General features: G+C 36.8%; 10 protein-coding genes across 10 annotated transcripts; 5 read left to right on the top strand and 5 right to left on the bottom strand.

Moving 5' to 3' along the window:
- Positions 1-1,372: 1,372 nt before the first annotated feature.
- On the bottom strand, positions 1,373-6,563 carry EV154DRAFT_426984 (nucleoporin Nup186/Nup192/Nup205; the record flags this gene model as incomplete). The annotated part of the gene is made up of 2 exons (XM_051596332.1): positions 1,373-6,324; positions 6,383-6,563. The coding sequence occupies 2 exons, from the start codon at positions 6,561-6,563 to the stop codon at positions 1,373-1,375; spliced, it is 5,133 nt and encodes a 1,710-aa protein (XP_051454143.1).
- A 174-nt stretch (positions 6,564-6,737) lies between these two features.
- On the top strand, positions 6,738-7,565 carry EV154DRAFT_520165 (methylmalonic aciduria and homocystinuria type D protein). Its single transcript, XM_051602799.1, has 3 exons — positions 6,738-7,046; positions 7,103-7,189; positions 7,247-7,565. Exons 1-3 carry the CDS (start codon positions 6,753-6,755, stop codon positions 7,454-7,456), a joined length of 591 nt encoding a protein of 196 aa, XP_051454142.1. The 5' UTR covers positions 6,738-6,752; the 3' UTR covers positions 7,457-7,565.
- A 633-nt stretch (positions 7,566-8,198) lies between these two features.
- EV154DRAFT_426885 (GRAM domain-containing protein) lies at positions 8,199-10,673 on the top strand (the record flags this gene model as incomplete). The annotated part of the gene is made up of 9 exons (XM_051596327.1): positions 8,199-8,382; positions 8,470-8,573; positions 8,636-8,731; positions 8,795-8,984; positions 9,266-9,472; positions 9,557-9,862; positions 9,925-10,080; positions 10,198-10,305; positions 10,477-10,673. The coding sequence occupies 9 exons, from the start codon at positions 8,199-8,201 to the stop codon at positions 10,671-10,673; spliced, it is 1,548 nt and encodes a 515-aa protein (XP_051454141.1).
- Positions 10,674-10,819: 146 nt separating this feature from the next.
- EV154DRAFT_449028 (kinase-like domain-containing protein) lies at positions 10,820-12,308 on the bottom strand. The gene is made up of 5 exons (XM_051597174.1): positions 12,185-12,308; positions 11,866-12,124; positions 11,405-11,805; positions 11,278-11,351; positions 10,820-11,217 (listed from the first exon to the last, which is right to left on the bottom strand). Exons 1-5 carry the CDS (start codon positions 12,285-12,287, stop codon positions 10,864-10,866), a joined length of 1,191 nt encoding a protein of 396 aa, XP_051454140.1. The 5' UTR covers positions 12,288-12,308; the 3' UTR covers positions 10,820-10,863.
- Positions 12,309-13,423: 1,115 nt separating this feature from the next.
- Positions 13,424-14,030, bottom strand: EV154DRAFT_520159 (uncharacterized protein). The gene is made up of 3 exons (XM_051602798.1): positions 13,884-14,030; positions 13,706-13,829; positions 13,424-13,625 (listed from the first exon to the last, which is right to left on the bottom strand). The coding sequence occupies exons 1-3, from the start codon at positions 14,020-14,022 to the stop codon at positions 13,535-13,537; spliced, it is 354 nt and encodes a 117-aa protein (XP_051454139.1). The 5' UTR covers positions 14,023-14,030; the 3' UTR covers positions 13,424-13,534.
- Positions 14,031-14,925: 895 nt separating this feature from the next.
- Positions 14,926-16,166, top strand: EV154DRAFT_520158 (uncharacterized protein). The gene has a single exon (XM_051602797.1). The coding sequence runs from the start codon at positions 15,119-15,121 to the stop codon at positions 16,016-16,018; it is 900 nt and encodes a 299-aa protein (XP_051454138.1). The 5' UTR covers positions 14,926-15,118; the 3' UTR covers positions 16,019-16,166.
- Positions 16,167-16,170: 4 nt separating this feature from the next.
- EV154DRAFT_484811 (uncharacterized protein) lies at positions 16,171-16,591 on the bottom strand (the record flags this gene model as incomplete). Its single annotated transcript, XM_051598690.1, has 3 exons — positions 16,171-16,231; positions 16,285-16,520; positions 16,574-16,591. 3 exons carry the CDS (start codon positions 16,589-16,591, stop codon positions 16,171-16,173), a joined length of 315 nt encoding a protein of 104 aa, XP_051454137.1.
- On the bottom strand, positions 16,570-19,046 carry EV154DRAFT_449024 (WD40-repeat-containing domain protein). Its single transcript, XM_051597173.1, has 3 exons — positions 18,818-19,046; positions 18,575-18,765; positions 16,570-18,518 (listed from the first exon to the last, which is right to left on the bottom strand). The coding sequence occupies exons 1-3, from the start codon at positions 18,939-18,941 to the stop codon at positions 16,836-16,838; spliced, it is 1,998 nt and encodes a 665-aa protein (XP_051454136.1). The 5' UTR covers positions 18,942-19,046; the 3' UTR covers positions 16,570-16,835.
- A 1,322-nt stretch (positions 19,047-20,368) lies between these two features.
- Positions 20,369-22,487, top strand: EV154DRAFT_520153 (coth protein-domain-containing protein). The gene is made up of 3 exons (XM_051602796.1): positions 20,369-20,406; positions 20,479-20,971; positions 21,031-22,487. Exons 1-3 carry the CDS (start codon positions 20,391-20,393, stop codon positions 22,325-22,327), a joined length of 1,806 nt encoding a protein of 601 aa, XP_051454135.1. The 5' UTR covers positions 20,369-20,390; the 3' UTR covers positions 22,328-22,487.
- Positions 22,488-24,375: 1,888 nt separating this feature from the next.
- EV154DRAFT_605403 (coth protein-domain-containing protein) lies at positions 24,376-26,447 on the top strand. The gene is made up of 3 exons (XM_051607471.1): positions 24,376-24,425; positions 24,494-24,989; positions 25,073-26,447. The coding sequence occupies exons 1-3, from the start codon at positions 24,407-24,409 to the stop codon at positions 26,376-26,378; spliced, it is 1,821 nt and encodes a 606-aa protein (XP_051454134.1). The 5' UTR covers positions 24,376-24,406; the 3' UTR covers positions 26,379-26,447.
- The last annotated feature ends 115 nt before the right edge of the window (positions 26,448-26,562 follow it).

Genomic DNA, 26,562 nt, shown 5'->3' with positions numbered 1-26,562 from the left:
GAGGTAGAGGTCTGATTCTTGAAATAAAATTCTAAATGACGCCAAAGAATGAATACTGAGGTCTCCATTGTGAAAACTAAATCACGAATCTCTTTTTCTTTCAATTTAATACGATGGTCGATTTCTGTAGCTAACACTTGGAATTGCTGAGTAGGGTTTAGACTATCGTATCTGATGCCGAATCTCTCGGGGATAGCTGTATCGACTATCTCGAGGATTTCCTCATACTTTAGTGACCCAATGTTTTCTTTTTGTGCACACAAGATCTCATAATCTGCAATTTTTTTACTGAATTTCTTACTGGTGTATAGCAGACATGTCACAAGCGTTGTCAGGGAACTTGTTGTGGAAGAACCTAATGTATTAAAAGTTTGTATCCTTATCCCTGTTTTTATGTATACGTATATACTAACCTCGAGTTTGTGTAGCTGAAACGTATTCCTTGATGGGCACAAGCGTATTGGCAAAAATTGGCTTGAAAGCTGGTTTCGAATCTATGAAGGCGAGATAATGAGTAACGTTATACTTCGTTCTTTTTCTTGAAAAAAATACCTAAAGATCGTCTAAATGTAGAGGCTTGAGCATAGGCTAAGAGGTTATTTCTAATTTTAGTGATATATGCATTCATGGTAGCAAGTAAAGAGGCATGTCCATCCACAGTTTCTGCTGAAAAAAAAAAAAGAAGATAAATTATATATTCTTGTATATGAACCACAGGTAATACTTACCAGATACGGCCATTAAAGGCCAACCAATCTCTTTAAGCTCTGATGGTTTGACCAAAGAAGTCCAGTCATTTGGGATGCAGTATTTGGGAATAAGGCTCATCAATAAAGAATCAAGTTCGGCCAAACCGTTCTTCTCCAAGTCCACAAAATAGAATGGTTGCTTGCTTAATTGGTATAAAAATGCTACAGTCAAATGTAAGATGTGAAGTGATGCAAGAGTTGGCTCCGTAGTATCATCTTTTAATATATTTACTAGAACATCTTGTTTCTTGACCCAGGATTCGAACTGTTCCAAATTATCGCCTTGACCACCACTGCTCATCAAAAGTGCATTGATAAGTACAAGAATAGATGTTAGTAATCGTTGGTGACGATCTACTTTGTGAGTACTGTCTGCGTCTATAAAAAAGATTCATTAGTAATTGGCAATCGGCGGGCAGGAACATATTATAATACCTAAAGGTTTACTGCGATTGTAGCTCATATTGAAAAATTTGCAATTAACAATGCTGTTCATAATGTCATTGCTTAACAACAATGCGGAGCCCTCTCTTGTCATTGCAATTTGAATGAACAGAGAAATTTTAGCTTCGTGGTTGTACAAAGGAATCAAGGAAGCTAAGAAAGTTTGTCTTAATAATAATTCATAAAAAGTGTATATACATATATATAATGTGTATATTACCATCACGTTCATTGATAATCTTGACTAACTCCAAATCAGATCTTTCAATCATGGCAATATTGTATTTCAAGAAGTTCTTTTTGAGAAAGTAACTATGAATGACAGTACTTTTGGATTTTTTGGTCAGGACATATAATGCTTCAAGAGCTTTATATGCGGATGTCTTGTATATGTCTAAACCTTGACTTGCATCATTGCAGATGATATCAAAGAGTTGTTCTTTATACCCACCACCGATGATATTGATGACCTGATTATGGATAACATTGGGTGAAGCATCGTCTAAATCTTTATCAGGGGTAATGTATTGAATCAGATTTACCAAGGCAGAGTACATGGCGCTACGCACCTCGATCGCAGTTGAATCTCTAAGAATAGTGTTGATAATCGAATTGAAAACCGAACGAAGCTTCTCATCAGGCAGGCGAGACACACTGGCATCGGAGCCAACTTGAAGAATCGAATGTTTACGCTTATCTTCTCTCAAGCGAGTCAACAAACTTAAAGTGACCTCACCTAACCCCTTCAAAATCTCCAAATGAAGGCTTGCACCGTTTTCCAGCTTGGGCAACAAGACAGAGAGCAGATCATAAATGACCTTTTGACGAGCTTCAAAGGTTAATAAGTCAAAGCAATCAGCGATGGTCACTTCAACCACTTGTTTCCAAGCGCGAAGACAATGCAATCTTGCGAAAGATATTTCGTTGTATCGATTTTGTGCCATCAAGTACTTCAGTAAACTTCCCATCTCTAATTCCATTGCGTTACGCTCGACATCAGATAAGTTTTGACAGACTGGATCCTTTAACTGATATTGGCGAATAATCTTGAAGATATTGCGAATATCATAGATAGTGTAGCCATCCTTTTGAATCACATACTTATCGGGGTGGAAATTTTTAAAATAGACAGTAGGTGGTAATGGTCCTTCGTCTAATCCATCGGTCCAGGTAAATTCTAAAGAGTTAACAATCTCAAGCATGTTCCAAAGAGGCTGTTGATAATTGGCATCTAACTTCAATTGCATCTTTTCCATGTTGCGAATAAGCTGCTTTTCAGAATTACCGTGAGACTGGCTCTCTTCGATACCATAGAGCAACTCCAATAAATCGAGTGTTCCGGTCTTGTTTGAATCTGTCTTCAGGAGATCCAAAGCAACCAACTTCAACAACCAAGCACGCTGATTCAAAATACTGACTAACGTAAAGTAGTCTGCTGTAATTATTGTTTTATCAGCGGATTCCAATTCACCGATAAAGTAGTGTTCGGATACACTGACACAAGATTCCAAACGACAAGCAATCGCCTTAAATTGGTTGACCAAAAACTTATCAGTGTTGTTTCGCAGATAGTGTAAAGTGGCATTTGAGGTGGATTGTCTCACACATAGCTCAAAAATCAATTGATAACATTTTTCAGCTAAAACAGGGTGCGTGCGAATCAAAGGTTCTTCAACATCATCTACATCGTTGTTAATACCAGTATTTACCAATTCTAAAATCGACAACAAACAAGCAAGTTGGGACTTGTGTTTCACATCGGTGGGCAAAGACTTATGTTGGGTACCACTTGTTTCCAATTCCTTCACATCATATCCTAGTAAAAATTCACTGATAGTAGGTGATTGGATTTCCTTGGCCATGTTATTGAGTAACATATCCAAGATGGTGATTCGAATGGAGGGCGAGTGCTGATCATTGTCATCAAAATTGTCAAATCGATAAATATTACCGAGTGTCTTCTCAGCAAGCCAGAATGGAATGATGTTCATATCGTACTCGTAGTCATCGTATGTAAGGATTTCTGAATTTTCGATTTGAAGACGTTCACTAAACCCAAGAACAATAGAAGATGCATCAGGACTAGATGCTAAAATACCCGCAAGCTTGGAACCGATACCACCCATAGGAACATTGATATGATTGGGGAAAGTGAACTTGTCAAAGTTATCGTCAGGTTGCGACGCTAAGTTAGCAAGAGTTGCAGCACTGAGATTGCATAGAGTTTCAAAAGCATCACAGTTCACCATTAAAGCAATTTGAACAATCACCTTTGTGTTATACATCATCAAACTGCCCAATGAGCGGTAGGATGGAGGAGGGATAGGGAAAGTATACTGATCCAATTTAAACACACCGCCAGGTTGTGCTTCGACGAGGATATTTAGTTGAGGCATAAAGACATTGACGAATGCATTTTGAATTTTGAACACCCTTGAAAAAATACGCAAACAACGAGTCATCGATCTTGTAAAATAATCGTTCTTTTCGTTCTTGGTTTTTGTAACGGCATCTTTGCCCAATTCTACGATCTTGAAAATCTCATGAATCAATGCACCACCCGAGAGAATACGCAGAAGAATATCATAACCAGGCAAAGTAATAAATGCCAATAAAGCAGATCGAATGTGTGAGGTGTAGGATTTATCTGATTCTGCATTTATACCTTTTAAAGCACTAAGAAAATTCATATGTGAAATTTCGTTGGCAGGCGTGTTGTACTTGATATAATCCGTAAGAGGTTCGATGTCGAATGCCATAAGACTATTTTCAACAATGGTTAAACAAGATTCGGTCAGTTGCCAGCGAACATCAGGATGAGAAAATTTCAAATTCTTGATATTCAAGAAAATGTGGTCTACTACAAGAGAGATATAAGGTGCAGTACCGGGTGAACGGTTATTATCAGAACCTAAGAGATTGGGAATGGATGTGCTGATAGAAGAAAATCCAGCAATCAATTTGTCTCGTTTACTAGGTGTGTGAATTAATGAAGACACCAATTTTAACACCGCAAGTGTCTCTGTATACGATTTCATGGTTTTTCCTTCTTCAAATTCACGTAAAATTCCGGGAGGTTTTTCTGGCAAGTAGAGTTGATGTGATGGCTTTGGTGTATCTACTACGGTGGGTATTTTTGGTTGCTCTGCGTTATACCATTTGAACAAGGTGTTTTGTGGTGCCTGAGAGTTGTTAGATGAGGTGGCAACAACTTTTGTTGGTTTGGTAACCATAACCTTGTCAGGAATGATCATGTCAGAATGTTCCAAAGTTTTCCAAACTTCGAGAGCGATGTCCCTTCCTACATCATTGATTCCACCACCCCAGTTTGAACAGAATGCTGTCAAGAGGTTATATAGACTGGCACGAAGACGATGTGAAGTTTGACAGCTAATCATTAATACAATACTTTCATGTGCGCGAAGAAGTGGGTCGGACCAAATTTCTAGCCTAGCTTCCACGGAATATTGTACCACTTGCTGACAAAGATATAAAAACTTGCATAGGGAGTCCTCCTCTTCTGGTGGAAATGCGGGTGGTTGCCCATCTGCGGAGTTCTCACGAATTAAGTTAGTGAAGAATTGGATTGTAGCGAAAAGCTTTCCCCAAGAGAATAAGTTGCTATTAGAAATATCCTGTTTGTTTGTTCCAATCTTGAGCATTGTGTGAGAATTGGTTGCACTTTCAATGCCTGTAGAGATGGCGCCGAAGAAATCAAATGTAGCCGCGAGACTTTGTGGTAACCTGTAATCAACAAGAAAACCCAAAAATCTGTAAAGGGCATTATTGGTGCTATTCCAAAACTTTAATCCAGCATCCATACGATCTCTATAGATACTAGCAAGTAAAGTTAAAAACTTTGTCAAACTATTGTTGATCTCTTCCTTTTTTTCAGCACTGATCTCTCTATCGACAACGTCGGACTTGATAGCCTGGAAAATTTCAGACATGTTGAGGATGAAAGATTGTGTTAAATATTCCATCTCATGAACAACAAAAATTTGAAAATCTTTGCTGATAAAGACATCAAATTTAGTATAATCGTCAGGGTCCACAATTAACCCATCCAGTATCATAGCGGTATCCATGTCGACATCATCCGTCTCTATCTTCTTCTTTTCATCCTCTGGTTTTTCCTGCTTGAAATATAAAAGGTAATTGTTCATAAATCCAAATGCATCTAAAGCGATGGCAGATTTGACAAGTCGCAGTCTTTGTTCCTTATCGAATGAAAGCTCTTTGTCAACAGAAGGTCTACTGTGTGAGATGATGTTGATGAATAAAGCCCATTGGATTTGAACGACTGTCTTTAATGTGTTTACTCTCCAATTATTTCCGGTGATCTGATCATGCATTTTCTTGAGAAATGCGTCGTTTGCTGAAAATTCGATTCCCTGGCGTCCACTCGGGTATGAGCAATCAAAGGAGATGGCAGCGAGAAAGGCGGTCAAGATATAAGGCGCAATACCATCAGCCAAATTGATGGATTGTACCTTTGTCAACATTACAACCAAATCGTTTTCAGGCAGCCAATGAAGAGATGCAATATGATATAAAATTTGGGCAAGAGAGATACGCTCTTCGTTTAATCGATCGATACGCAACTTGGTGGTTTCTGGTAAGAGATGCAGCAGCTCAGAAGGAAAGTGCTTTACTTCTGAAAAAGGCTGATTGTGATGTTGATGGTGCAGGTCTTCAAGTTGCTTTTGTCTCTTATATATGTCGTGAGCAGATTCCAGCATGCCAAGTTTTGTGATTTCACTTATCTTGACTGATAAATCTCTTGTTGATTTGACAACCCTTTCAACAAAGCTACCGTTGGCTGGTTTTTCTGACACAATGCCTCCAATGAAGTTAGAAAAGACACCGCGAACATTGGTATTGAATGAAGAGTCCTTAATTGCTTCCAATAAAACGTTTAAAATAGCCAAGACATGTCCTCTTTCGGAATGGTACATGTATACTGCGGTGTCTAAAGGCGTAGAGTTGACATTCGAAGATTCACTAATACCTTCAAGTAATAACCTTGCGGCTTCATACTCATCCAGGTTTAATTGATCAGAAAGGAATATTGCTTGTTTGATAAAGTCTTCATTGACTCTGAATTCCTTTCCGTTAATGACTGGTTTGCCTGTAATGAAGGTTAATATGGACTTGAAACTAGCTGACAGGTGTTGTTTATTATTTACCTGACTTTAATAAAGTTCGATGCTCAGCGTTTTGGGGTGCATCGTCTAGAAGGTTGATCATGCGTTCTTTTTTCATGTTTAAACTGTCTTCCAAAGCCATAACGGCAGCCATTGAATCGTCCTGTCTGGCATCGCATACTTGGTCGAGTAAAATACGTAACTCAACAATGAATGTGGTCATTTTAGTGGTTTACAGTATCGATACAATGGTGGAAGAAAAAAGAGAAATTTTTATTTCGTGGAAAACGCGAACCCCATTTCCGTGACTCTAAAAATTAGTTGTATTCTACATACACCCCGCTTTATATATGTCGTGTGAGTCCCCCCTTTTTTTATTCTCCTTTCATCCTTAAAAGCTGTTTTTGACATCATGGTGACCGGAATCAGTCAAACCTCGGAAATTGTACAGCCAGGCGTAGAAAAGTCAAAGCTTTCAACTTGCATGATAGCACCTGCCCTGTTTCAATTCAAGGATTCTACCTTTGAATACTCCGTCTACAAACCTTCATCGCGATTCCTAAAGGATTTCGACACTATCTTTCCTAGTCTCAGTGCTAAAACGCGAGAGCAGCTACTAGTTATACCCGTAGTTCAGAAGTGTGTGAATGATATGGTAGGATTTTCTGAAGTTGTCAATAAAGAAAGAGACGTCAAACTGGAATTGGTAATATATAAGCACAATTTGGCCTTGATCATATAGTATAACTTACAAAACTATAGTTTGTCGAATGGGGTAAACTAGTAGTAGACCGTATTAAATCAATTGGAATGTGGGCAGAAATAATGGATCCAGCATCTGGATTCCCTGTAAGTATTAAGTATCGATATTAAATAGACGATGAAGACTTATAAAGTTATAAACAGGTCTTTGGTGAAAGTGGGCCAAGTCCATATCCTGATGTCCAAGGCACACACATGCTTGCCCCAAGATTTGATGTTCAAAATGTTGGTTGTTGTCATATTTTATTACATCCAACATGGTATAGTTATATTTATCCATCAACCATGTTTACCACTGCGCCAGCAGATGTCTTTCAAAAAGTGATTGATGAGATCAATCAAAAAAAACTTTAAATTGACAGGATAAATAGTTTTGCCATATAGCCATATTATATTTCACCCAATTGAAACTCTGGTTGCTCAGATTACATCATGATGATTTTACTGAATAAAAAAAATAATACGTTGAACTTTATGTTTGCCTGCAGAACGTTGAGACATGACTCTGAATATGCCCAAAAGTGTTGTTAGTTTCATGCGGAGCCAAAATGACAAAGTATTTTCTTGTGAACACATCCAAATGGGGTAATTCTGAGAAAATAATAATAATAAATGTGTTCATTACACCAGAAGTGTCCTTCTTTTTCTCTCAATACACTTTTTTTTTCTTTTCCCCCCAGAAATAATGAATAACAATTCTCTACAAGTGAATGATACCAAGCGTCGATCCCATTCAAATACAGTATCAGGTGGACGACCACCTGCTTTAGATATTGAAATTAGTCGACCCACCTTTGTTCGAAGAAATTCCGAAGGCTCGCCAGGCTTGCCTCCACCAATTTGTGTGTCTGAACCCACACCTGTAGAACCATCCAAAAATTTTAAATTCTTTAATGATAAGTCAAACAATAGTAGCAGACCAGCCTCACCCAACTCTGATAACGCTAGTCCTCCTCCACCAGGTCCTTTGCCACAATCTTCTTCCACAGCACCTGCCGGTACATTACTTGACTCGCCCAAACCCAAAAGCAAATCTCGATCAAGAGCTTCGAGTATTACTTCCAACCTAATCAATGAGTTTAAGGAAAGCTCCACCATGCAACATTTATCAAACAAGATAAAATCTCGGCATTCGTCTGAAGAAACCGAGCGAAATTCGTTTGAAGCTGTTGCAAGTGCTCCTCCCAGTGTTGCTAGCTCTTCATTAGCAAACACTAAAAGAAACCAAGACTTCCATGCCCTATTTAGAAGCGTGCCAGAAGACGATTGCCTAATTGAAGGTAATTATAAATATCTGACACCCAAAAAAAAAAAAAAAAAAAAAAAAAAATTAAGTCTCGGTTTTGTTTTGTTTTGTTTTACACTAGATTTTGGTTGTGCATTACAAAAAGAAATTTTGCTTCAAGGCCGTATTTACGTGTCTGAAAATTATCTGTGCTTTAACGCCAACATTTTTGGTTGGGTCACTAACGTAACTTGTATATAACAAGCATTTTTATATTTATATTCATACTTAAATTTATTAATTATTAGCTTGTCATTGCTTTTGCTGATATAATTGACATTGAAAAGAAATCAACGGCCTATTTTATTCCTAATGCAATTCAGGTTTCTACGGATAATGCAAAGGTAAAAAAAAAATACAACGACCCAATCCACTTTTCTGTAATTAACTCATTTTTGTTCCGATAGCATTTTTTCGCTTCCTTTTTGTCGCGTGACCAAGCCCACGATTTAATGGTAGATCTTTGGAGAACCGCAAGACCTGACCTTATACCTTGTAAAGATGCTGAAAGCATTGAGTGTACGGATGAAGTCAGTCCTTCTTCAGAAGAAGATAGCGACTCATATTATGATAGCGATACAGAAGATTCCTTTAGCGGTTCCGATTCAGGAAATTCAGAAGTAGCAACTAAAGGTACTAACTATAGCTATGCAGCTGGTATCCATTTATACTAAATTAATATTCTTTTTTTTTAGACTCGACGACTTCCTTAAACCGCTCAAGACAAGAATCATTAACTTCCTTACCTGCAGCAAAAAATACGCGAAGCATGGATGCTGCTGCTCGACGTAGAGCCATGTCAGAAGTGCCGAAACCAACTTTTCAAACAGAGAGCAAACCAACAAATGACAATACCACACAAAAGTCTGCTACCCAAGCAGTCGACAAGACATCGGGCGATGTATCCGATAAACCAGTCGAAAAACCTCAATTGCATGATACTACGGATTGTGACTGTACCCCTGACCATTTCCAAACAACTGTCATGGATCAAGTCTATAGCGGATCATTAGAAAGTTTATATAACTTACTGTATCATAGTGGATTTATGAAGAAGTTCTTAGTAGAAAACCAAAAAAGCACAGGTAAAATATATACATATTAGTTGATGTATATGTATGACATACATTGTTTTATGTAAAATTGCAATTCACACGCACACGTTTTAGAACTGACTATTGGCGATTGGAAGAATGGTGAAGGAAACGTGGAATTAGTTAGAGAGTCCTCTTATATCAAACAGCTGAATGGATCTATTGGTCCGAAGTCGACCAAATGTATAATAACAGAAGAGGTGCTTTATAAAGATTTTGATAAATATATCACGGTTATGACTACGACAGCTACACCAGATGTCCCTTCTGGTGGGTCGTTTACCTGTAAAACAAGAACTTGTCTTACCTGGTCTGGTAAAGGAAAAGTAAGAATTCTGGTCACTGTCTTGGTTGATTTCACTAAATCTTCATGGCTAAAATGTAAGTTTGGATGATTACTGCTCTGTGTTTTGTTTTTAACTCAATGTTGTATCTTTTTATAGCTACTATTGAAAAAGCTAGTATTGATGGCCAGCAAACGTATTATAAAGACCTTGACGTTGCACTACGTGCTTATTTGAAAGAAAATGAAGAAAACCAGGGCAATCGACACGATGGTAAAAGAAAAAAGAAGGGAAGAAAGTCTAGACACCACCGAAGTTCATCTAAGCATGAAGTGAAAGAAGTGAAAGAGGAACAAGTGGATGCTGTACACCGAGTTTTGGGGTCATTTTCTAATATGCTGGCCGATGCAATTACAGGTTTTATTGATATAGTCCGCTCACCTACCTCATCCCATTTGACGTTATTATGTCTGGTTGCGATGGTGTGTATCAATGTATTTATTGCGAAAAAGATGGCCTTTGTAGAACAACAACTTAATAGTCTAAATCATGCCTCGGATTACATAGAAGAGGCCGATGTTGCCGCGATTCAATATCCACCTGAAGCGAATCAACCTTATCGCCGTGAATACAATCGCCAAGAAGAAGAAGATCTATGGGATTGGCTTGGACGTGTTGATCCCGATAAGTCATCTCCGGTTAAAGAAAGAGTAATGCATCCAGCAAGTGACTCAGCAGAGCAAGAGGTCATCTGGGACTCGGCTATTCAATCTTCTAAGGCTGCCAAGGATAAGCTTGACAGACACATGGCTGAATTAAGTCAAATGATTTTGAAAGCAGAAAGCAATTTAGAACAAGTGACAAATGCCGTCAAAGAACAACGTCAAAAGATCAAACAGGAGGAATAAAGAACAAGCACATGTATTTATATTATGTAGATATTTTTCTATAAACCAATTCCCTCCCTGTTATTTTAAAAAAATAAAATTATAATCATCTTTTTCATCTTTATATTTTGCACGCGTGCACAAAAAGAAAAGAAAAAATCGAATATGGGTTTATAAAATATACATAATACATAAAAAATAAATAATTAACTTAGGAAAATTCATCCAAAGCAGCACTCTTTTTAGCTGACTCAATCAGCGGTAGAAGCGAACTTTGAGGTGCTGCTCTCGTCAAGAAAGGGTGTTGTAATAACTCGGTAGCGGTTGGTCGATTTTCGGCATTAAATTGTAAACATTTTCCCAAAAAATCACGAAAGTGTAGTGACAACTGATCTGGATCCTTTAAAGTGGGAGAAACGTTTTGTGTTGTTAGCATTCGAATCGCATGTTCAGGGTTCTCAAGATGGGGTGGACTTCCTTCTACCATCTCTATAGCTGTAATACCAAGGGACCATATGTCTACACTTGGTCCATATTCTTTTCTTAAAACTATTTCTGGTGCCATCTAATTAAGAAAGAGAGAAATTAATTGCTATTCTACCAAATGATTAACTTGTAATATTACCCAGCAAGGAGTACCAGCAAGTGTTGTACGTTTAGATTGGCGTTTATCAACCTGAGCACAGTAACCAAAATCAGCTACAAGAAGATAACTTTAGATAAAGACTTATTATAATGGGTTAGTGACTTACAAAGTTTGACTTGTCCTTGCATTCCAATCAAGATGTTATCACTCTTGATATCTCTGTGAATGATTCCTTTTGAATGGAGATATTCGAGACCTGTTAATACTTCAAGACAAACGGTTGCAATTTCTCTTTCGGCCATAAATATCTGTGTGACTATATCTGTTAAGCTACCACCTTCCATATACTCCATGACAATCCAAACATCATTTTTCCAAATATACGACTCAACATGTTGAACCATGTTTTTATGTGATTGATTATCTTTGCCCATTCTAACTTCATCTACAATTAAATCTTTTCTGACCTGGCGTCTGAGATGTATTTGTTTAATTGCAACCGGTACGTCTTCTTCAACTTGCTCTCCGTCACACTTTTTCCTGGCTTTATAAACAGACCCAGATGCTCTATGATAAGGAGATAAGTTTTTATGTAAAAAGGGAGCGTAGTTAATTTTGAAACTTTACCCTTCTCCAACTTTTACCATATCCGTATAAATCAAACAAGGGTCGTATTCTTTGCAAAGCTTCTTTAATTCCACAATGGCTTCAGGTGTAGTCATAGCTTTTTTAGGAACTCTTTGACGGACTTGTGCTACTTCTCTACAAGAAGGTTCGCCTGGTGAATTATCTCTTTCGTCAGGATCATCACTTTTTTTGATTTCGGCATAGACACGCTTAATGAAAGAAGATAGTAATATATCTTGCTGTTTGCAACCTAATCCAGCTACAAATAAAAAATATATATTTAGTTACGTACTATTATTTCTTTATGCATTTGCATTACATATTTCCCAGTCTGGAGCTTTTCCAAGTGTCATTTCGCCCGTATCATTGTTAAAATGAATGTGTGTCTTATGTATAGCATCATATGGCCACGAAATTATCATTGAATCTCTATTTTCAGTGTGCTTCTTTTTATTATTAAAAATCATTTCTAATAGCAAGTGATTAATATCAGAAATAAGCTTTTATATATTTATGCATCACTTACTAATTAGTTTATCGATGACACCACCGACGCTTTTTCTTTTTTGGACAGTTGTGGTGCTATGATTGTAACCCGTAGATATTGTGCCTTCTAATGTGGTTCTTTTTGACGCTTCATTTAGCTGTGATAAGTAAGTGGCAATAGGCTCGTCGCCATTAGCTATTGATTGTATGCCATGAATAGAAGATGAAAAGTGGCTTTCTTGCTGTCTTAATACACTCATTAAAAAAGTTCAAAGTTTTAGAGAGAGAATAAAAAGAAAGAAGGAAAATGGACAGTTTGCATAATTTATATACACACAAATGAAAAAAAAAAAAGGGAAAACATCAGTTCAGATCTGTATTTGTTAATATGTATTATTTTTCTGCTTGTTTTTCTTTTTTTTTTGTCTTAACAATAGTAAATTTATAACCTGGTAGGGAATAGGGTTAAACTACGTAGATAGTAAGAGTGAAGGAGTTTGAGCACATGTTATGCAATTCATGCAGTCTGTAACCTTACAAAAAGTATGACACGATACGTATGACCAAATCATGAAAATAGTACACCATCTATCTTTTTATTGCAGTTCTCGGTATACCTATATATAAATATTCGACCCATTTATAATTCCCAAACTATAATGAATAATAATAAATAAATATAGTGATATAAACCGATGGTTCCAAAATATATAATTCTTGCAATTAAACTCATGTCCACGAGTCAAAGTCCGAATTGAGCGTTTCGATTTCTTGTGTGGGTAGATTTTCATCAGATATAATCAGAGCGAGGAGTACCACATCATAACAACCATCTTGCATCATCGAATAAATCAAAGCGTCCAAACGCATGTATTCCATCATACATATAACACACAATTTTAGTAATATATAGATGCAACACCTCTACAATTGATGCATATAAATCATGCTAATAAAAATGGATGGTTGGCCTCTGTAGTCATAAATGTGGGCCTGGACACCCCCCTTTACATTTTCAGCGTAATTTGTATTTCTAACCGTTTTTTTGCCTTATTTTGGCAAGTTCTTTCCTGGTGAAAAAAAATTCATCATAGTTCACCATATACTGTATGTTTTTTAAAAAAAATAGGACAGAATGTTGAAATCGGCGATTGCTTGGTAACTAGGCCTAGTTTTTATTTGTTTAAAGTGCTCGCTTTTGAGTAATTACTTCGTGCCACATTTTTAAATCACAAATAAACGACCATACAGGGTATCTAAATGTAGCTGGTTTACTATAAAAAGTATAAATATATAATTAAATAGGAAGGCTGGTTAGTTTGGTTATTTGGCTGTTGGCAAAGTATGATCTCACTTTTTCTCAAAAAAGAAATGCCCAACCCAGGCAAAGGTGTAACCTTGAATTAATCCAGTTGCCAATAACTTTGGTCGAGATTTGATAATAGCCATTAAGAATATGATGAGCGAAATTGAAGTTCCTGTGTTAGCGGTGTGAGAACAATAAATATATAAACAAATACGCAATAACGTACCTAAAATGTGAAGTCTTCTATTGATCGTATTACAATGCTCGCCCAAATAAAAAGGATAAAATGCTTCCAATGTTTTAAAACCACCATTGGGTTCAGAACGCTTAGAGTAATTGTGATTTACAATTTTATTGTTTGCCATTGCAACCTACAAGGAAAAGAGAGAGGGCTCAACAGGTACGAGAAATTAAATGTATTTTATAAGGTTTTTTTTTTGTGTTCATCCAATTAAATCATCATCATCCTCTAATAGTAAGCGTTTCTGATTGGCTTAACTTACCGCTAGACATTAAATGAAAAGTTTTTACACTTGACGATCTGATGAATAAGAACCCTTCTATTTTTTTCACCTCATAATACAGCGCGCAATTTACTTATTAGTTTTTTTCTATCCTGCATTTGATCCCGTAAAATCCTGCTTATCGTAGAATTTATTGTCATTTGTTAAATTTTTGTGAGTAACAAAGTTTATTTGTATCAGAGTTGATGTAACGAGATATTGTTCTCATGTCTCTTAAATTGAAGATTTAAACATATTGAAACTATTAAGAGCAATATTGGCTAAGCTGTCTTAATAGATCCTGTAAATGTGGACTGGGTTTAACATGCCGGAGTCAGTGCGCAACACTTGAACAACCGCCAAATTACATAAATTACTATGTACATTGTTAATGTACTTCACACATAATCTCAATGAAAATCAACAGGAACCAACATTTACATGCTGTTGAAGCATCTAACTAAACACAAAATGGCTACATGATAACATTCGAGTTATCAAAGCTTTGATAGTAGTGTAAAATGAAGTAAGATACAGACGTTGCTAGCCGGTTAATTAACGGAGAAAAAACAATTGATACTTATGTCTTTACATAATCGACTTGGAATCTTTCTTATAATGATCATTAAGTTGCTTTTTAAGCAGTTATTAATGGTTTTTTTTTTTGAAAAAATAAAAAAAACCCAACCACAAGTTTAGCAGTCATTTCAAGCCGAGCCAGTCCATAAAATTTGCTCGAAGCAGGACTTCTTTACAATCTGTTTCCCTCCTTGTGGGGGAATATTTCCTTTTTAACCAAATAAAAAACCAACGGTTGAGGGGGATTGTACGGCAGAGAGAGCAACCCACGATCGGACATGTTTCAAGATTTTGATGGTTTTTCCCATCTTGATTAATATTCTTGTCTTCGTGAACAGTTGATTTATTTGATTCTAATAAAAACGAAATAAACATTTAAATGTTATGTACAGTGAAGACATATGATTGGGTGGATATTTACTCAATTGGGGATAAAATACCTTACCAAATTACATGTGAAAATATCCTAGTTCCCACCCTGAAGAGACAAACAAAGATAAAAAAAAAAACTGTAAATCTTTTTTTTTCTTCATTTTATGAAATGTCTGAATCTTTGGACATGTCTACAGCTTCCATGATATCCAATTTATCACAATCGCAGACGAGTGATAGCTCAGACAGTTCCTCCCCACCATCGTTACCGAAATCTATAATTGATTCACCTCCATTAACACGAAAAGAGCCAATTGAGGGAGAGAAGACTCCAGCCATTTTAAAACCTTTGCCCATCATGGATAATACAACGGATAAAGCACCACCGACCTGGGCATTTATTGTGGGACACGCCAGATATTTTGCAAAAACAAGTTTACGCTTCATATTCAAGGATAACAATTTGCCTTTACTTATAAATGTTGTTTACCATCTTATTGCCGCAAGATCGCTTATTTTGAAACCATCTAAGACTGTAGTTCGTTATGTATTCATACCGCCTACATTATCAACATCATCCTCTCCATTAAGATATCAAATCGAACAAACAACAGCTATCGCAACCGACTCTTTTAGATCACTTGGTGTGCTTCACTTAGCATTGGGTGTGGCATCGGCCTTGGCTTTAAAGGACAGACGACAATCAACGGAAAGATCGGCTTTATTAGTATTAACACTTTCAGCGATTGGTCAGACATGGGCTCATTTTGATGCCTATTGGAAACACACAGGCTCACAATATACATACAAGGCTCTGAAGGAAGTTGGGTCTTCTAACATATTTATCACCTTAATTAGTCTTATTGCCTTATCAAAAACTGTAAAAAGAACGGGAAAACTTATTTGAAAAAGAGGAGTTATTTATTACGCTGTGTTGCTTTGATCAATCCTTTGCTTATGTGATAGTACACGATTGTGGAATCTGTAGAATAAATGGCAATTGTGAACTTCCTAAGCAAAGAATTTAATACATCAAATAAAACCCATTTTTATTATAACTTACTCAATTGGAGTATCAATAACTTGACTTGTAGATAACACTTCGAATATGTTTGAAATGCTTCATCAATTAAAGTTAGTAAAATAGATTAAAAATAAATTCATTTGGCATACCGCTTTAACGACAGTTGTTCTGTATCCTGAAATATAGGCAGAATGATCAATTTATGGATGGATGGTGTGGAAAGCTCGGGTTCATTTGCTAAAAATACGCAAATTTCCAATCCATTTACTGGTTTGTATTCAACATTTTTCCACTTTTTAGCAAGCACAAGGTCGGAATAGATTTTTTGGGATAACAAAATGTTGGATGGAGGAAAGTTGACTGATTTTGATTTTATATCATTTAACTGTATGGTTTTAGATGAACAGAAGACATGGTTTAATAGACTTTATTTAGTACCTGTTCTTGAAAATTCATATTAGCAAAAGAGAGAAAAAGTTTAAAAAAAAAATGTACAAGCAAGTCACGGTTTATATTCAAAAAGTTAAAAAAAAAAAAAAGAAAATGTTATAAAAAAATAATACAGGGAAATGATATAATTGAAGAAAAAACGGCGAGAAAGTGTGTGTGTGTGTGTGTGTGTGGGTGTTGAAAAGGGTAAGTCTAGGTGAAAAATGGGAAATGAATAATTGAAAATAAAAATAATAAATTGAGAACAAAATTATGCACGACGCTTATTCTTGTACTTGTCCTTGTTATCGCCACCTTGATCTTTCTTGTTTTTACTTTTTCCAGATTGAGGTGTGAAAGACATTTCCATACCACCCATAGCAGTACGAGACATCTTATGGCCCTCATTCTTACGACGGCTGTCTTGCGTTTCTAATCTTGATCCGAATGATTTCTTAGTATCACTCTTACCAGTCATTCTACCACCAGCTGTGCCCATACGCATCTCAGGCCCACGCTTCTTTTGTCCTCCAGTACGAATAGATGTTGACGTTTGCTTTCTATCACGTACTTCTAATCCTCTACCCTTACGAATCTTTGTAACAATATCGTCTTCACTTTCCGATCCACTGCCCATATCTTCATCCATTGGTGTAGCTTCTTGTACAATCTCTTCTTCAGACTCGTCTTCGTCATCACGATGATTTTTATGCTTGACTGAAGGATGTAACAATTGGAATTCCTTTGATCTTTCATCAACTTGGAAGTCGGGATCTTCAAAGAGATCGGCGAAACGGTTGTCGCCCATAACATCACCCTTCTTAGCACCACTGGATTTCTCGGCCATAAGTTGTTTAGCAAGTGCCTTGTTGACACTAGGCAATTGTTTAACAGCACGGATACGAGAACCACGTTCCTTCTCAATCTTATCCTTGACAGCACGATCACGGTATTCATCATAGGCGAAAGGATTGGCAATCAATCTAGCCTTTTCATACAAACGTAAATCGACAAAGAAACCATGCATATAAGCCTTGAGTACATTGGTACCCATAAGATGTTCCAAACCAAGTGCTGTAAGTTCTTTGCGAGTGATAAATTTGTATTCGTCGTAGATATCGCGGTTGGGGTTTTCTTCCATCTCTTCTGTAAGATTTTCCAAGAAGGATGCCCAGCGAGGGGCAGGGCCCAATTGAGGAATGAAGTAAGAACCCATTTGGATACCTTCATTGGCGGTGAAAATCAAACCGCTATCATCCACTGTTGTCACGTCATTGATATCTGTTTCGGGTTCAATGGATGTGAAATGTTTGCCACTTGCACGATCCCAAATCTTGACAATCTTACAATCTGCAACGATAACCTTATCACCACCAGTTTCTGAATCATTGGCTCCAGGAGAGCCCTTATGGAAATGAATGGTCTTGATAGGGAAACCATATTGATGATCTTTAACAAGAGTAGGAACAGTAGAACGTAAATCGTATAATAATGTATGACCTGTAGTGGTACCTACACCCATAGTAAGACCATCATCACGGAACTTCAATGCAGATACTTCCAAAGCTGTATTATCATCTCTACCAAATTGTGCGGGTACGTCTAATTGAGATAAAAGACCTACACGAGATTTGGATCTAGGATCCCATAATTCCACTGTACCCTTAGCTGTACCCATACCAAACAATTGATGGGCAGGGTTAATCTCAATGCAGTTAACACCTTCTTCGGAATCAGTTTGGATCGAATTCAAGAATCGTCCTTGATCTAAATTCAAACGATAAACTTCGGAACCAGATCCACTAACCATGAGATCACAAGAAGGAAAATGGTAAGCGAGATCTCGGCCAAACTTGGGAATACGAGTACGATAATGAATACCGCCTTGAGAATGAAGTTCGACGGAACGATCGTTTTGTAAAAGTGCTTGTTTAGTCCAGTCATCGGATAAAATCTATTCTAAATTGTAAGCAGCTAATTTAGTATTCTACTCGGCTTAAGAAACCCTACCTCGAAATTAAGAGTCTCGGCATCGGTGTGACGCTCAAACTTCATTGACATGTCAGCAAACTCAAAAACTCTCATTTGAGGTTTGTAAGTACCAGTAGCGACAACAAATTTACCATCTCTTGTTGTTTTGAGACGATTAGAAGCTTCGGGAAACTCAAAATCCTGAATAAGTTCGACTCTTGTACGGAAATCTAGGTGGAAAATTAGCAAAAGTTTAGGAAAAAGTTAATTATATAAGTGTACCGAAATCCTTCTTTAAGGCCTTCTTCTTTTGACGTACGAGCCAATCGGGAATAGATCTTGAACCAAGACCACCTGAAACGGTATATACTTTTACGTTATTGGCAGTGGTAACTTGCAAAACCATATTTATTGAATTATGTTAAAGCAATTTTTTTTTTCCTGGTTCTTCGATGAGTCCTTGTTCTCAACTGAACTTGAATCGAAAAATTCAAAAAAGCCACCCGTCTACACGATTTGCAGTCCCGCATGTCAAAATTGGCTCCCACAAATGGGTATTAAATGATATTGATGCTACTTAATTTCTTTTATAACCTTATTACTTGGCATTTATGTAGGTTATTATCTTGATTGAAGCAAAAATAAGCCAATAAAATTAAATTTAGCTTCTGGCAAAAAGAAGAATCTGATGCTTTTCCCGATTAAATGTCATACAAGTATAAGCTATACAAGTTCGAAGCAAACCTGAAACGAAGGGAAATGTTGTGAACACAGAGAGGGTAACATATTGGAAATGACATTGCAAATCGAAGAGCGTCCCCTAAATATTATCTGTCTTATATTTTTGTTTCTGAAAAACTGCTTTGCTGCTAAAGCTAGCTAGGTGCCCAGTGTCATAATGAAAAGAACAACTTACCGACTCACTATTTGGCAATATGTTACCCTTTTATTACGTGAAACTTTGGCGCGCAGAGTATATTAAAGCATGCCAACCCAATTGGTTCGGGTTATACACCTAAATGAGCTTTCTATTAACAACTCCTATACAACTTGGTATATTCTTCTTGTTTGTCTCCACTTCATCTTCTTCATTTTAACCTGAAATGATCAATTTCGTCATTATACATATTATAGTCGATTGGTATGTCAGGATTCGCTGCTTATAATATTCTGTTATTAAAGATTTCTTACAGTACTAGATTTTATGATTTATAACTCGTTTGTTCGCTTCTTACTAAAGACATTATAGTTGAAAGTTTTTTAGGATTGGTATTTAATATGTAATTTCATCACTTTTTGTTTCACATTATTATTAGCTCAGTTTTAAAGGTTCTGCTGTGAGGCGATTCTGACGGTTATTGAATATGATATTTGTTTAATATCCTCTCAGTATTAGTGGCGGTTAGTGAGAGGATGAAGAAAATACGAGATAGTAATCATGTGGGTGATACTATGTATTACAGTGACGGTATATAAAAATATTTTAAGTAAAACATCGCATATTAATAAAAAAAAAGTGTCTCTACTATAAATCGTTTTAAAAGTTAATTGTATCTACTCAAGCGCTGATAGTAATTCCGTGTAATTAGGAAAGCTACGGCTATTGATATTTATTAGTCCTGAAGATAAAGTAGATCTCGTTACAACAGTCCTCAGCTTGAGTAATAAATGATTGGCCTACATATTGTTTTCCAAATAAAGAAACAATCAGATAACTGACGAATCAAGATTAACTTTTGTATCATTCGTATACATTTAACAACCGAATCACTTGGTAGTACAAATAGGAAGATGTATTTTAATTTTTCTTTTTCGATAAATTTTCAAATTTCTTTTTAATTGTTCTCATTTAAAAATGCTGGTATCAAAAGGTAATAATAAAAAAAAAAAAAAAAAAAAAAAAGTTAAGCTAGCATTTATACTGACTATACACTTATTCATAGCTATCAGTCTTTTCCAGACTTTCTTCTCAGCAGCTATTGTTGCCTCACCAAATATTACTTATAATGTTGTATCATTAGTTCCTAGTAACACAACTGTTGGTGTCATTGTAGATAACCAAATCTACCCTTTAACGACAATTAGTGAGGACTCACATTTACTGCACTCGGGTGAAGCCCCTGCATCTACATCTTATCAATATGTACTGCTTCTTAAGGACGATAATTCAATTATCGAAACCGAAAATTTTACCCGTAAGGGCTCCAAAGAAAACACATTGAATGAATACTACGGCAGGTCATGGAACTCCCGCAAAATTGATAAGATACCTGCTATTCTTCCACCTCTTCCAATTGTTAACCGCCTCAAAACCGATCTTCATATCGCTGGCGAGATCCCTACCATTCACTTTATTGGTAATCAAACAGAAATTGACTATATGCATGCCAATCAACGAACCGATATCGACGTTCATCTGAAAATGACCTACATCAGGTAATACATACCATTCGTCACATGGAAACCCAAAATACTTACCTTTTAAATCCGTATAGTCCTAATGTTGTAAAGAGCTTTCACAATATTACAATCGGAATCTCCGGACATAGCACACGTTCTCTTTCTAAATTATCCTACAAATTGAATATCCCAAAAGGTGAAAATCTTTTCAAATACCGTCGATTCAAGCTGCGATCCTTGGCTACCGATGCATCCTACATCAGAGACGAACTAGCTTATGGTATTGCCGAATCCGTTGGTATTCCTGCAACCGGTTACAGCTTTGCTCGTCTTTACATTAACGACCAACCAATCGGTCTTTTTGGTCTAGCTGAGATGCTCAAAAATCCCTGGATCAGAAATGAATTTGCAAATGGATCAAAGAAGTTTAAACAAGGTGCATTATATGTTGCAGATTTATCTGGTGGTCGAGAGATTAAGCACCTTGATGGGCCTGGAGGACCTGGCGGACCTGGAGGACCCGGCGGACCGGGTGGTAACGGTAATGAAGGAGGACCTGGTGGCGGAGGAGGAGGACCTGGTAGACCTGGTAACTGTATTTCTGATTTATCGTATCTCGGAGACGATGTTTCTCGTTACAGTGCTGGTCAATATTCACTCAGAGAAAACCCTTCCAAGGGCCAAGCCAACTACACCCGTATCATGGACATGATTCAATTTATTCATGACCAACCCGCCTCTGGTGTTGACGATTCTGTTGTCCCTCTTTGGAAAGAAAAAATGGATACCGACAGTTTCCTTCGTGGTTTAGCTCATGAAGTTGTTATTTCGAATGCTGATGGTTATTTTACCATGGCCAACAATTATGTCTTGTATGATGACTTGAAGCACAAGCGTATTTTCTTCACAGGACAAGATTTTGATTTATCTTTGGGTCATACGATATTTAATCATACTTTGATGAATGGTGGTAACTACACCGAATTTCCCTTCTTTATGACTCGCCCCTTGATGCCCAAGATGCTTCAGGTACCCCAATTTAAGAAAGAGTTTGAGGCGTTGATTGTAAAAATGACAAAAGATCTTGTCAATCTTGATGTATTGGGAAATCGTATTGATCAACTTGCTGATATGCTCATTGAAGATGTTGCCTGGGATAAGACTTGCGCTCGTATGGGTAAAGAGATCAGAAGAGGACCTAAATTGATCAAAGCACCTGCCAACGCAACCAATACTGATGAATCCGATAAGACAGTTGGTGCTGCTTCCTTTATAAATGAAATGGACTTTTTACTTGCAGTGAATGGCCCAACAAATGTTAACAGTAACTTGGGTGTGAAGGAGTGGTTTGCTCTTCGTAGTGCTAATATTTTAGACTTTTTCAACCAGTAATCTGTCTCATAAATAATATCTATACCTCGTCGATATCGATACATAAAACAGACGATCCATAATTTTGCCTCCCCCCTCCCCTTTTTTTTTATTTTTTATTTTTTTACCAATGATGCGCTATTTACCATATTCCGCAGATTTCGTTTTTGTAACAATTTACCATATTTAGACATATAGCGGATGTCAATATCATCATAGCCCACATGTTTGAGGTTAAATTGCCCTTACTTAAAAATGTTGATTTGAAATCAATTTGACCTTCTTCTAGGAAAGGAATTCACCAGTTTTTACACATAGCTTCACCAGTTTCTGGTTAAATCAAGTTATAAGCGTCCCTTGTTTAATGCATCTTACTCTGAAAGGCGTGCCCCTGTGTCTTTCAGTTGACTTTTTATAGCTCCAACTTTCAAAACCTCCCAAAATTGCTTAATAGAGTTGAGATCAAGAATGTTTACAGTTATTAGACCGGAAAACCAATTCATCACTCATTACATTATGGTGTAAAATAAAAGTGGAATCTCTGTACCTCCAGAGAACGGTAAAATTTTACATACAACAAAAGTTACAGAGATCAGCTATATGCTTAATCCGTGGCAATTTTTTTTTTTTTTAGGAGATCATATACATGGTGGCCCTGAACAAAAAAAAAAGTACAGCACTCACACCTTTTCAAAAAGCCCCAATCACCTGCGCAGACATATGGCACGTTCCTGTTATCCTTACTCGATAGAAACCGAAGTGTGTTACAGACACGAAACTCAAATACTATTACCAACAGTTGGTTACATTACAAGTGACCGTGACCCAAACACACGATATCCTCGTCATTTGATTGCTCTCGTTGCATTAAAACTTGGCATATGTACTTTAGACTGAAAGCGTGTACCGCGTTAAAGTTTTATCCATTAACATTTAAGCGAGATTGATCTATGGTGTATAGGCATGCATTAATACGATCGCTTATTTTATTGACAACTGCGAGGCTTAAATGTGTCAACCCTTTTTTTTTTTTTTTTTTTTTTTTTTTTTTTTTTTTTTTTTTTTTTTTTTTTTTTTTTTTTTTTTTTTTTGCTTCATGCAGCTCAACTACAAAAAAAGAAACTTTTGATCACACTCGCATTACAAACCAGCCCAAAATCACTTGGCAAAGCATTTTCCTATAGAGTAATTTGGAGTGTACGTTACTATGTACATTTTTTCCGCCTAATTAAATGTTAACTTGTCAACAAGTGTTAATAGCACAACAAGTGTATTAACATAGAATACTTTAAATTTTGATTTTGATTTCTCATTTTGGGATCAAGTTCTAATACTACTTCAGGTGGATCAGCTAATAAGATATCGTACATGTGTCAAAATGGGTACACAGCTCAGTTTTGTTTTTCTGCGAGTTACACAATAGCGTTAAAAAGTGGGCTATGAAAGATATTACAGTTACTTTTACGTTGAAATACAGAGACACATAACAGTATCTAACCGTAACAAAGAAACTTTCTATGAGTGTAATGTCACCAAAGTTGAATTCGCATCTATATATGAATTGCAGGTATGAAAGTCAGGTTGACAGTTTGCGTCCCAAACCCGAGATATCAAAACTCAGCAGTTGTTGTTTTGTTGAGAACGATGTTTAGTTTTATCTTTTGTAAGTCCAATTATATCTTCAATCGGCACAAAGCTACCGTCTATGAAAATTGTCTGTTCATACTTAGTGCTTTATATCGTGTTTAGTATACTATTGTCCAGACCTTTGTTATTGACAAGAGTCTGCTACTCCGCCATCTGTATTTCCCAGATAATAATAAAAAAAAAACGAAAAAAAGCCAAGCCAAACTACATCATCGTTATGTATAGTCTAGAGAAATCCGACTCAGTGGGTTCTATGAGTAGGTAGTACATTTTAACTTGGCACATTCGGAGTCGAAAACAACTCATTGGAAGGACGAATCACTGTTCATACCGATATTAAAATAATTAACTGCCGTGGAATTGTGAACAATTAAACATTTAGGATGCATATGAGTGTATATATATAAAGACCATAGTTTCTTCTTGATATCGTAGTAACTGATATTCTTTCAAATGCTGACATTATCTGCTGGTAAAAAAAAAAAAAAAAAAAAAAAAATCGGTAAAACATTGAGTCAATTTACTAACACGGTTTATTAGCCATTTGTATTCTTCCTGCTGTCTTTATGACATCAGTGATAGCCTCATCCAACATCACCTACAATGTGATCTCTTTGGTCCCTAATAACACCACAGTGGGTGTTATTATTGATAGCCAGGTATACCCTTTAAGTACCGTCAGCGACGACTCTGCTCTACTTCATATCGGTCAAGCTCCCGCGGCTGATACCTACAAGTATGCTTTACTTTTCAAGGAAAACACCACCATCATTGAAACCGAAAGCTTCGCTCGTAATGGTACCAATGAAGACACATTAAACGAATACTATGGCAGATCTTGGAACTCTTGGGCGTTGGATAAAATTCCTACAATACTTCCACCTCTTCCTATTATTGATCGTATCGAATCTAAACTTCATATCGACGGTGAAATTCCTACTATCCATTTAACCGGAAACCAAACAGCTATTGATTATATGCATGCCAATCAAGAAAGTAAAGATATTGATATCTACTTAAATATGACGTATATAAGGTAAAAAAAAAAAAGAGACTCATAAATGTGTATGAAATTATAAAAAAAAAAGAAGTACTAACAAAAATAACCCATCTTTTTAGCCCAAACGCTGTGAAAAGCTATCAAAACATTTCAGTGGCTATTTCGGGGCATAGTACAAGATCTTATGCAAAGTTGTCTTACAAGCTAAAACTTCAAAAGGACGACGACCTGTACCACTACCGTCAATTGAAACTGAGATCAATGGCTACCGATTCCTCCTACATGCGAGAAGAGCTGGCATACGACATTGCTGAGTCTATCGGTATCCCTTCATCAAGATATAGTTATGCGCGTCTTTACATAAACGACCAACCACTTGGACTTTTCGGATTTTCAGAAAATCTCAAGAATCCATGGATCAAGAATGAGTTTGCAGCTGGGTCCAAGAAATACGTACGAGGCACTTTATTTGTTACAGATGTTTCAGGAGGTCAATCAACGGGTGGTGGTCAAGTCATGGGCAATCAAACTACCAACACAATGGATCATCAAGCTACTGGTGCAATGGGAAATCAAACAAATGGTGGCTCTCCTCCACAAAATCAAACTGATGGTGGGATGGGCGGTGGCGGCGGTGGGGGAGGAGATTTAGTTAGCAGTGCAAGTACTTCTGATTTATCTTATCTTGGGGACAATGTTACCTTATATAGCGCCGGTCAGTATTCTCTTAAAGAAGACCCTTCAACAGGAACAGCCAACTACACACGTATCATGGACTTGACTAAATTTATCTCGGAACAATCCAACACCACATCAGACGACTCTGCTATTTCTCTCTGGCAAGAAAAGATGGATACAGATAGTTTTCTTCGCGGCCTGGCTCTTGAGATTGTCATCTCCAACTCAGATGCATACTTCACGATGGCTAATAACTATATTTTGTACGACGACTTAGAAAATGAACGCTTGTTATTCAGTGGCCAAGATTTTGATTTATCCATGGGTCATACCATGTACAACGTCACATTGATGAATGGAGCAAACTACACAGAGTACCCCGGATTCTCTACCCGTCCTTTGATGACAAGAATGCTTCAAGTACCACAATTCAAGCAAGATTTTGAAAATTTACTTGTGAATATCACAAAAGAGCTTGTCAATCTTGAAATCTTGGAAACACGTATTGATCAGATTGCCGCTATGATTACAGAAGATGTTGCTTGGGACAAGTCGTGTGCTCGTGTCGGTTCTTCCTCCTCCTCGGGTGGTGGAGTAAGCAGTGCGGATTCAAACACTACCTCGACCGATATTGACTTTGTAAGTGCTGTCAATGGGCCTACTAATGTTTCAAATAACTTGGGCATAAAGGAATGGTTGAGCCTTCGTAGTACCAACTTGTTGTCCTATTTTAACCAGACAATGTAATTTATAACAATAACCCCAAGATACTGTATACCTGAAATAAAATACCGCAGAGAAAATGTTTATAACAAAGTATAATTCTTCATTCCTTACAATTGTACCTGTTTAATACGAGCAATTTTTTTATTATTTTTAAAATGGGAGTATTTCTTTTATTATTCAAAGACGTATCAATATATATATAAAT

Source organism: Mucor mucedo, assembly GCF_025094135.1.
Source record: "Mucor mucedo strain NRRL 3635 chromosome Unknown EV154scaffold_100, whole genome shotgun sequence".
NCBI lineage: Eukaryota > Fungi > Mucoromycota > Mucoromycetes > Mucorales > Mucoraceae > Mucor > Mucor mucedo.
This window is presented reverse-complemented; position numbering and strand designations above follow the sequence as displayed.

Bases quoted from the DNA above. Each gene is read 5' to 3' on its own strand.
- EV154DRAFT_520165 (XM_051602799.1), top strand. From the start codon at position 6,753: ATGGTGACCGGAATCAGTCAAACCTCGGAAATTGTACAGCCAGGCGTA. The intron at 7,047-7,102 runs GTAATATATAAG...ACAAAACTATAG, and splicing joins GAGACGTCAAACTGGAATTG to TTTGTCGAATGGGGTAAACT. The intron at 7,190-7,246 runs GTAAGTATTAAG...AGTTATAAACAG, and splicing joins ATCCAGCATCTGGATTCCCT to GTCTTTGGTGAAAGTGGGCC.
- EV154DRAFT_449028 (XM_051597174.1), bottom strand. From the start codon at position 12,287: ATGATAATTTCGTGGCCATATGATGCTATACATAAGACACACATTCAT. The intron at 11,806-11,865 runs GTAAAGTTTCAA...TCCTTATCATAG, and splicing joins ATGGTAAAAGTTGGAGAAGG to AGCATCTGGGTCTGTTTATA. The intron at 11,218-11,277 runs GTAATATTACAA...TTTCTTAATTAG, and splicing joins TTGCTGGTACTCCTTGCTGG to ATGGCACCAGAAATAGTTTT.
- EV154DRAFT_520159 (XM_051602798.1), bottom strand. From the start codon at position 14,022: ATGGCAAACAATAAAATTGTAAATCACAATTACTCTAAGCGTTCTGAA. The intron at 13,830-13,883 runs GTACGTTATTGC...CCGCTAACACAG, and splicing joins TAGAAGACTTCACATTTTAG to GAACTTCAATTTCGCTCATC. The intron at 13,626-13,705 runs GTGAGATCATAC...TACTTTTTATAG, and splicing joins CATTTCTTTTTTGAGAAAAA to TAAACCAGCTACATTTAGAT.
- EV154DRAFT_520158 (XM_051602797.1), top strand. From the start codon at position 15,119: ATGTTATGTACAGTGAAGACATATGATTGGGTGGATATTTACTCAATT.
- EV154DRAFT_449024 (XM_051597173.1), bottom strand. From the start codon at position 18,941: ATGGTTTTGCAAGTTACCACTGCCAATAACGTAAAAGTATATACCGTT. The intron at 18,766-18,817 runs GTACACTTATAT...TTTTCCACCTAG, and splicing joins GGCCTTAAAGAAGGATTTCG to ATTTCCGTACAAGAGTCGAA. The intron at 18,519-18,574 runs GTAGGGTTTCTT...AATTTAGAATAG, and splicing joins CCGAGACTCTTAATTTCGAG to ATTTTATCCGATGACTGGAC.
- EV154DRAFT_520153 (XM_051602796.1), top strand. The intron at 20,972-21,030 runs GTAATACATACC...AAATCCGTATAG, and splicing joins CTGAAAATGACCTACATCAG to TCCTAATGTTGTAAAGAGCT.
- EV154DRAFT_605403 (XM_051607471.1), top strand. The intron at 24,990-25,072 runs GTAAAAAAAAAA...CCATCTTTTTAG, and splicing joins TTAAATATGACGTATATAAG to CCCAAACGCTGTGAAAAGCT.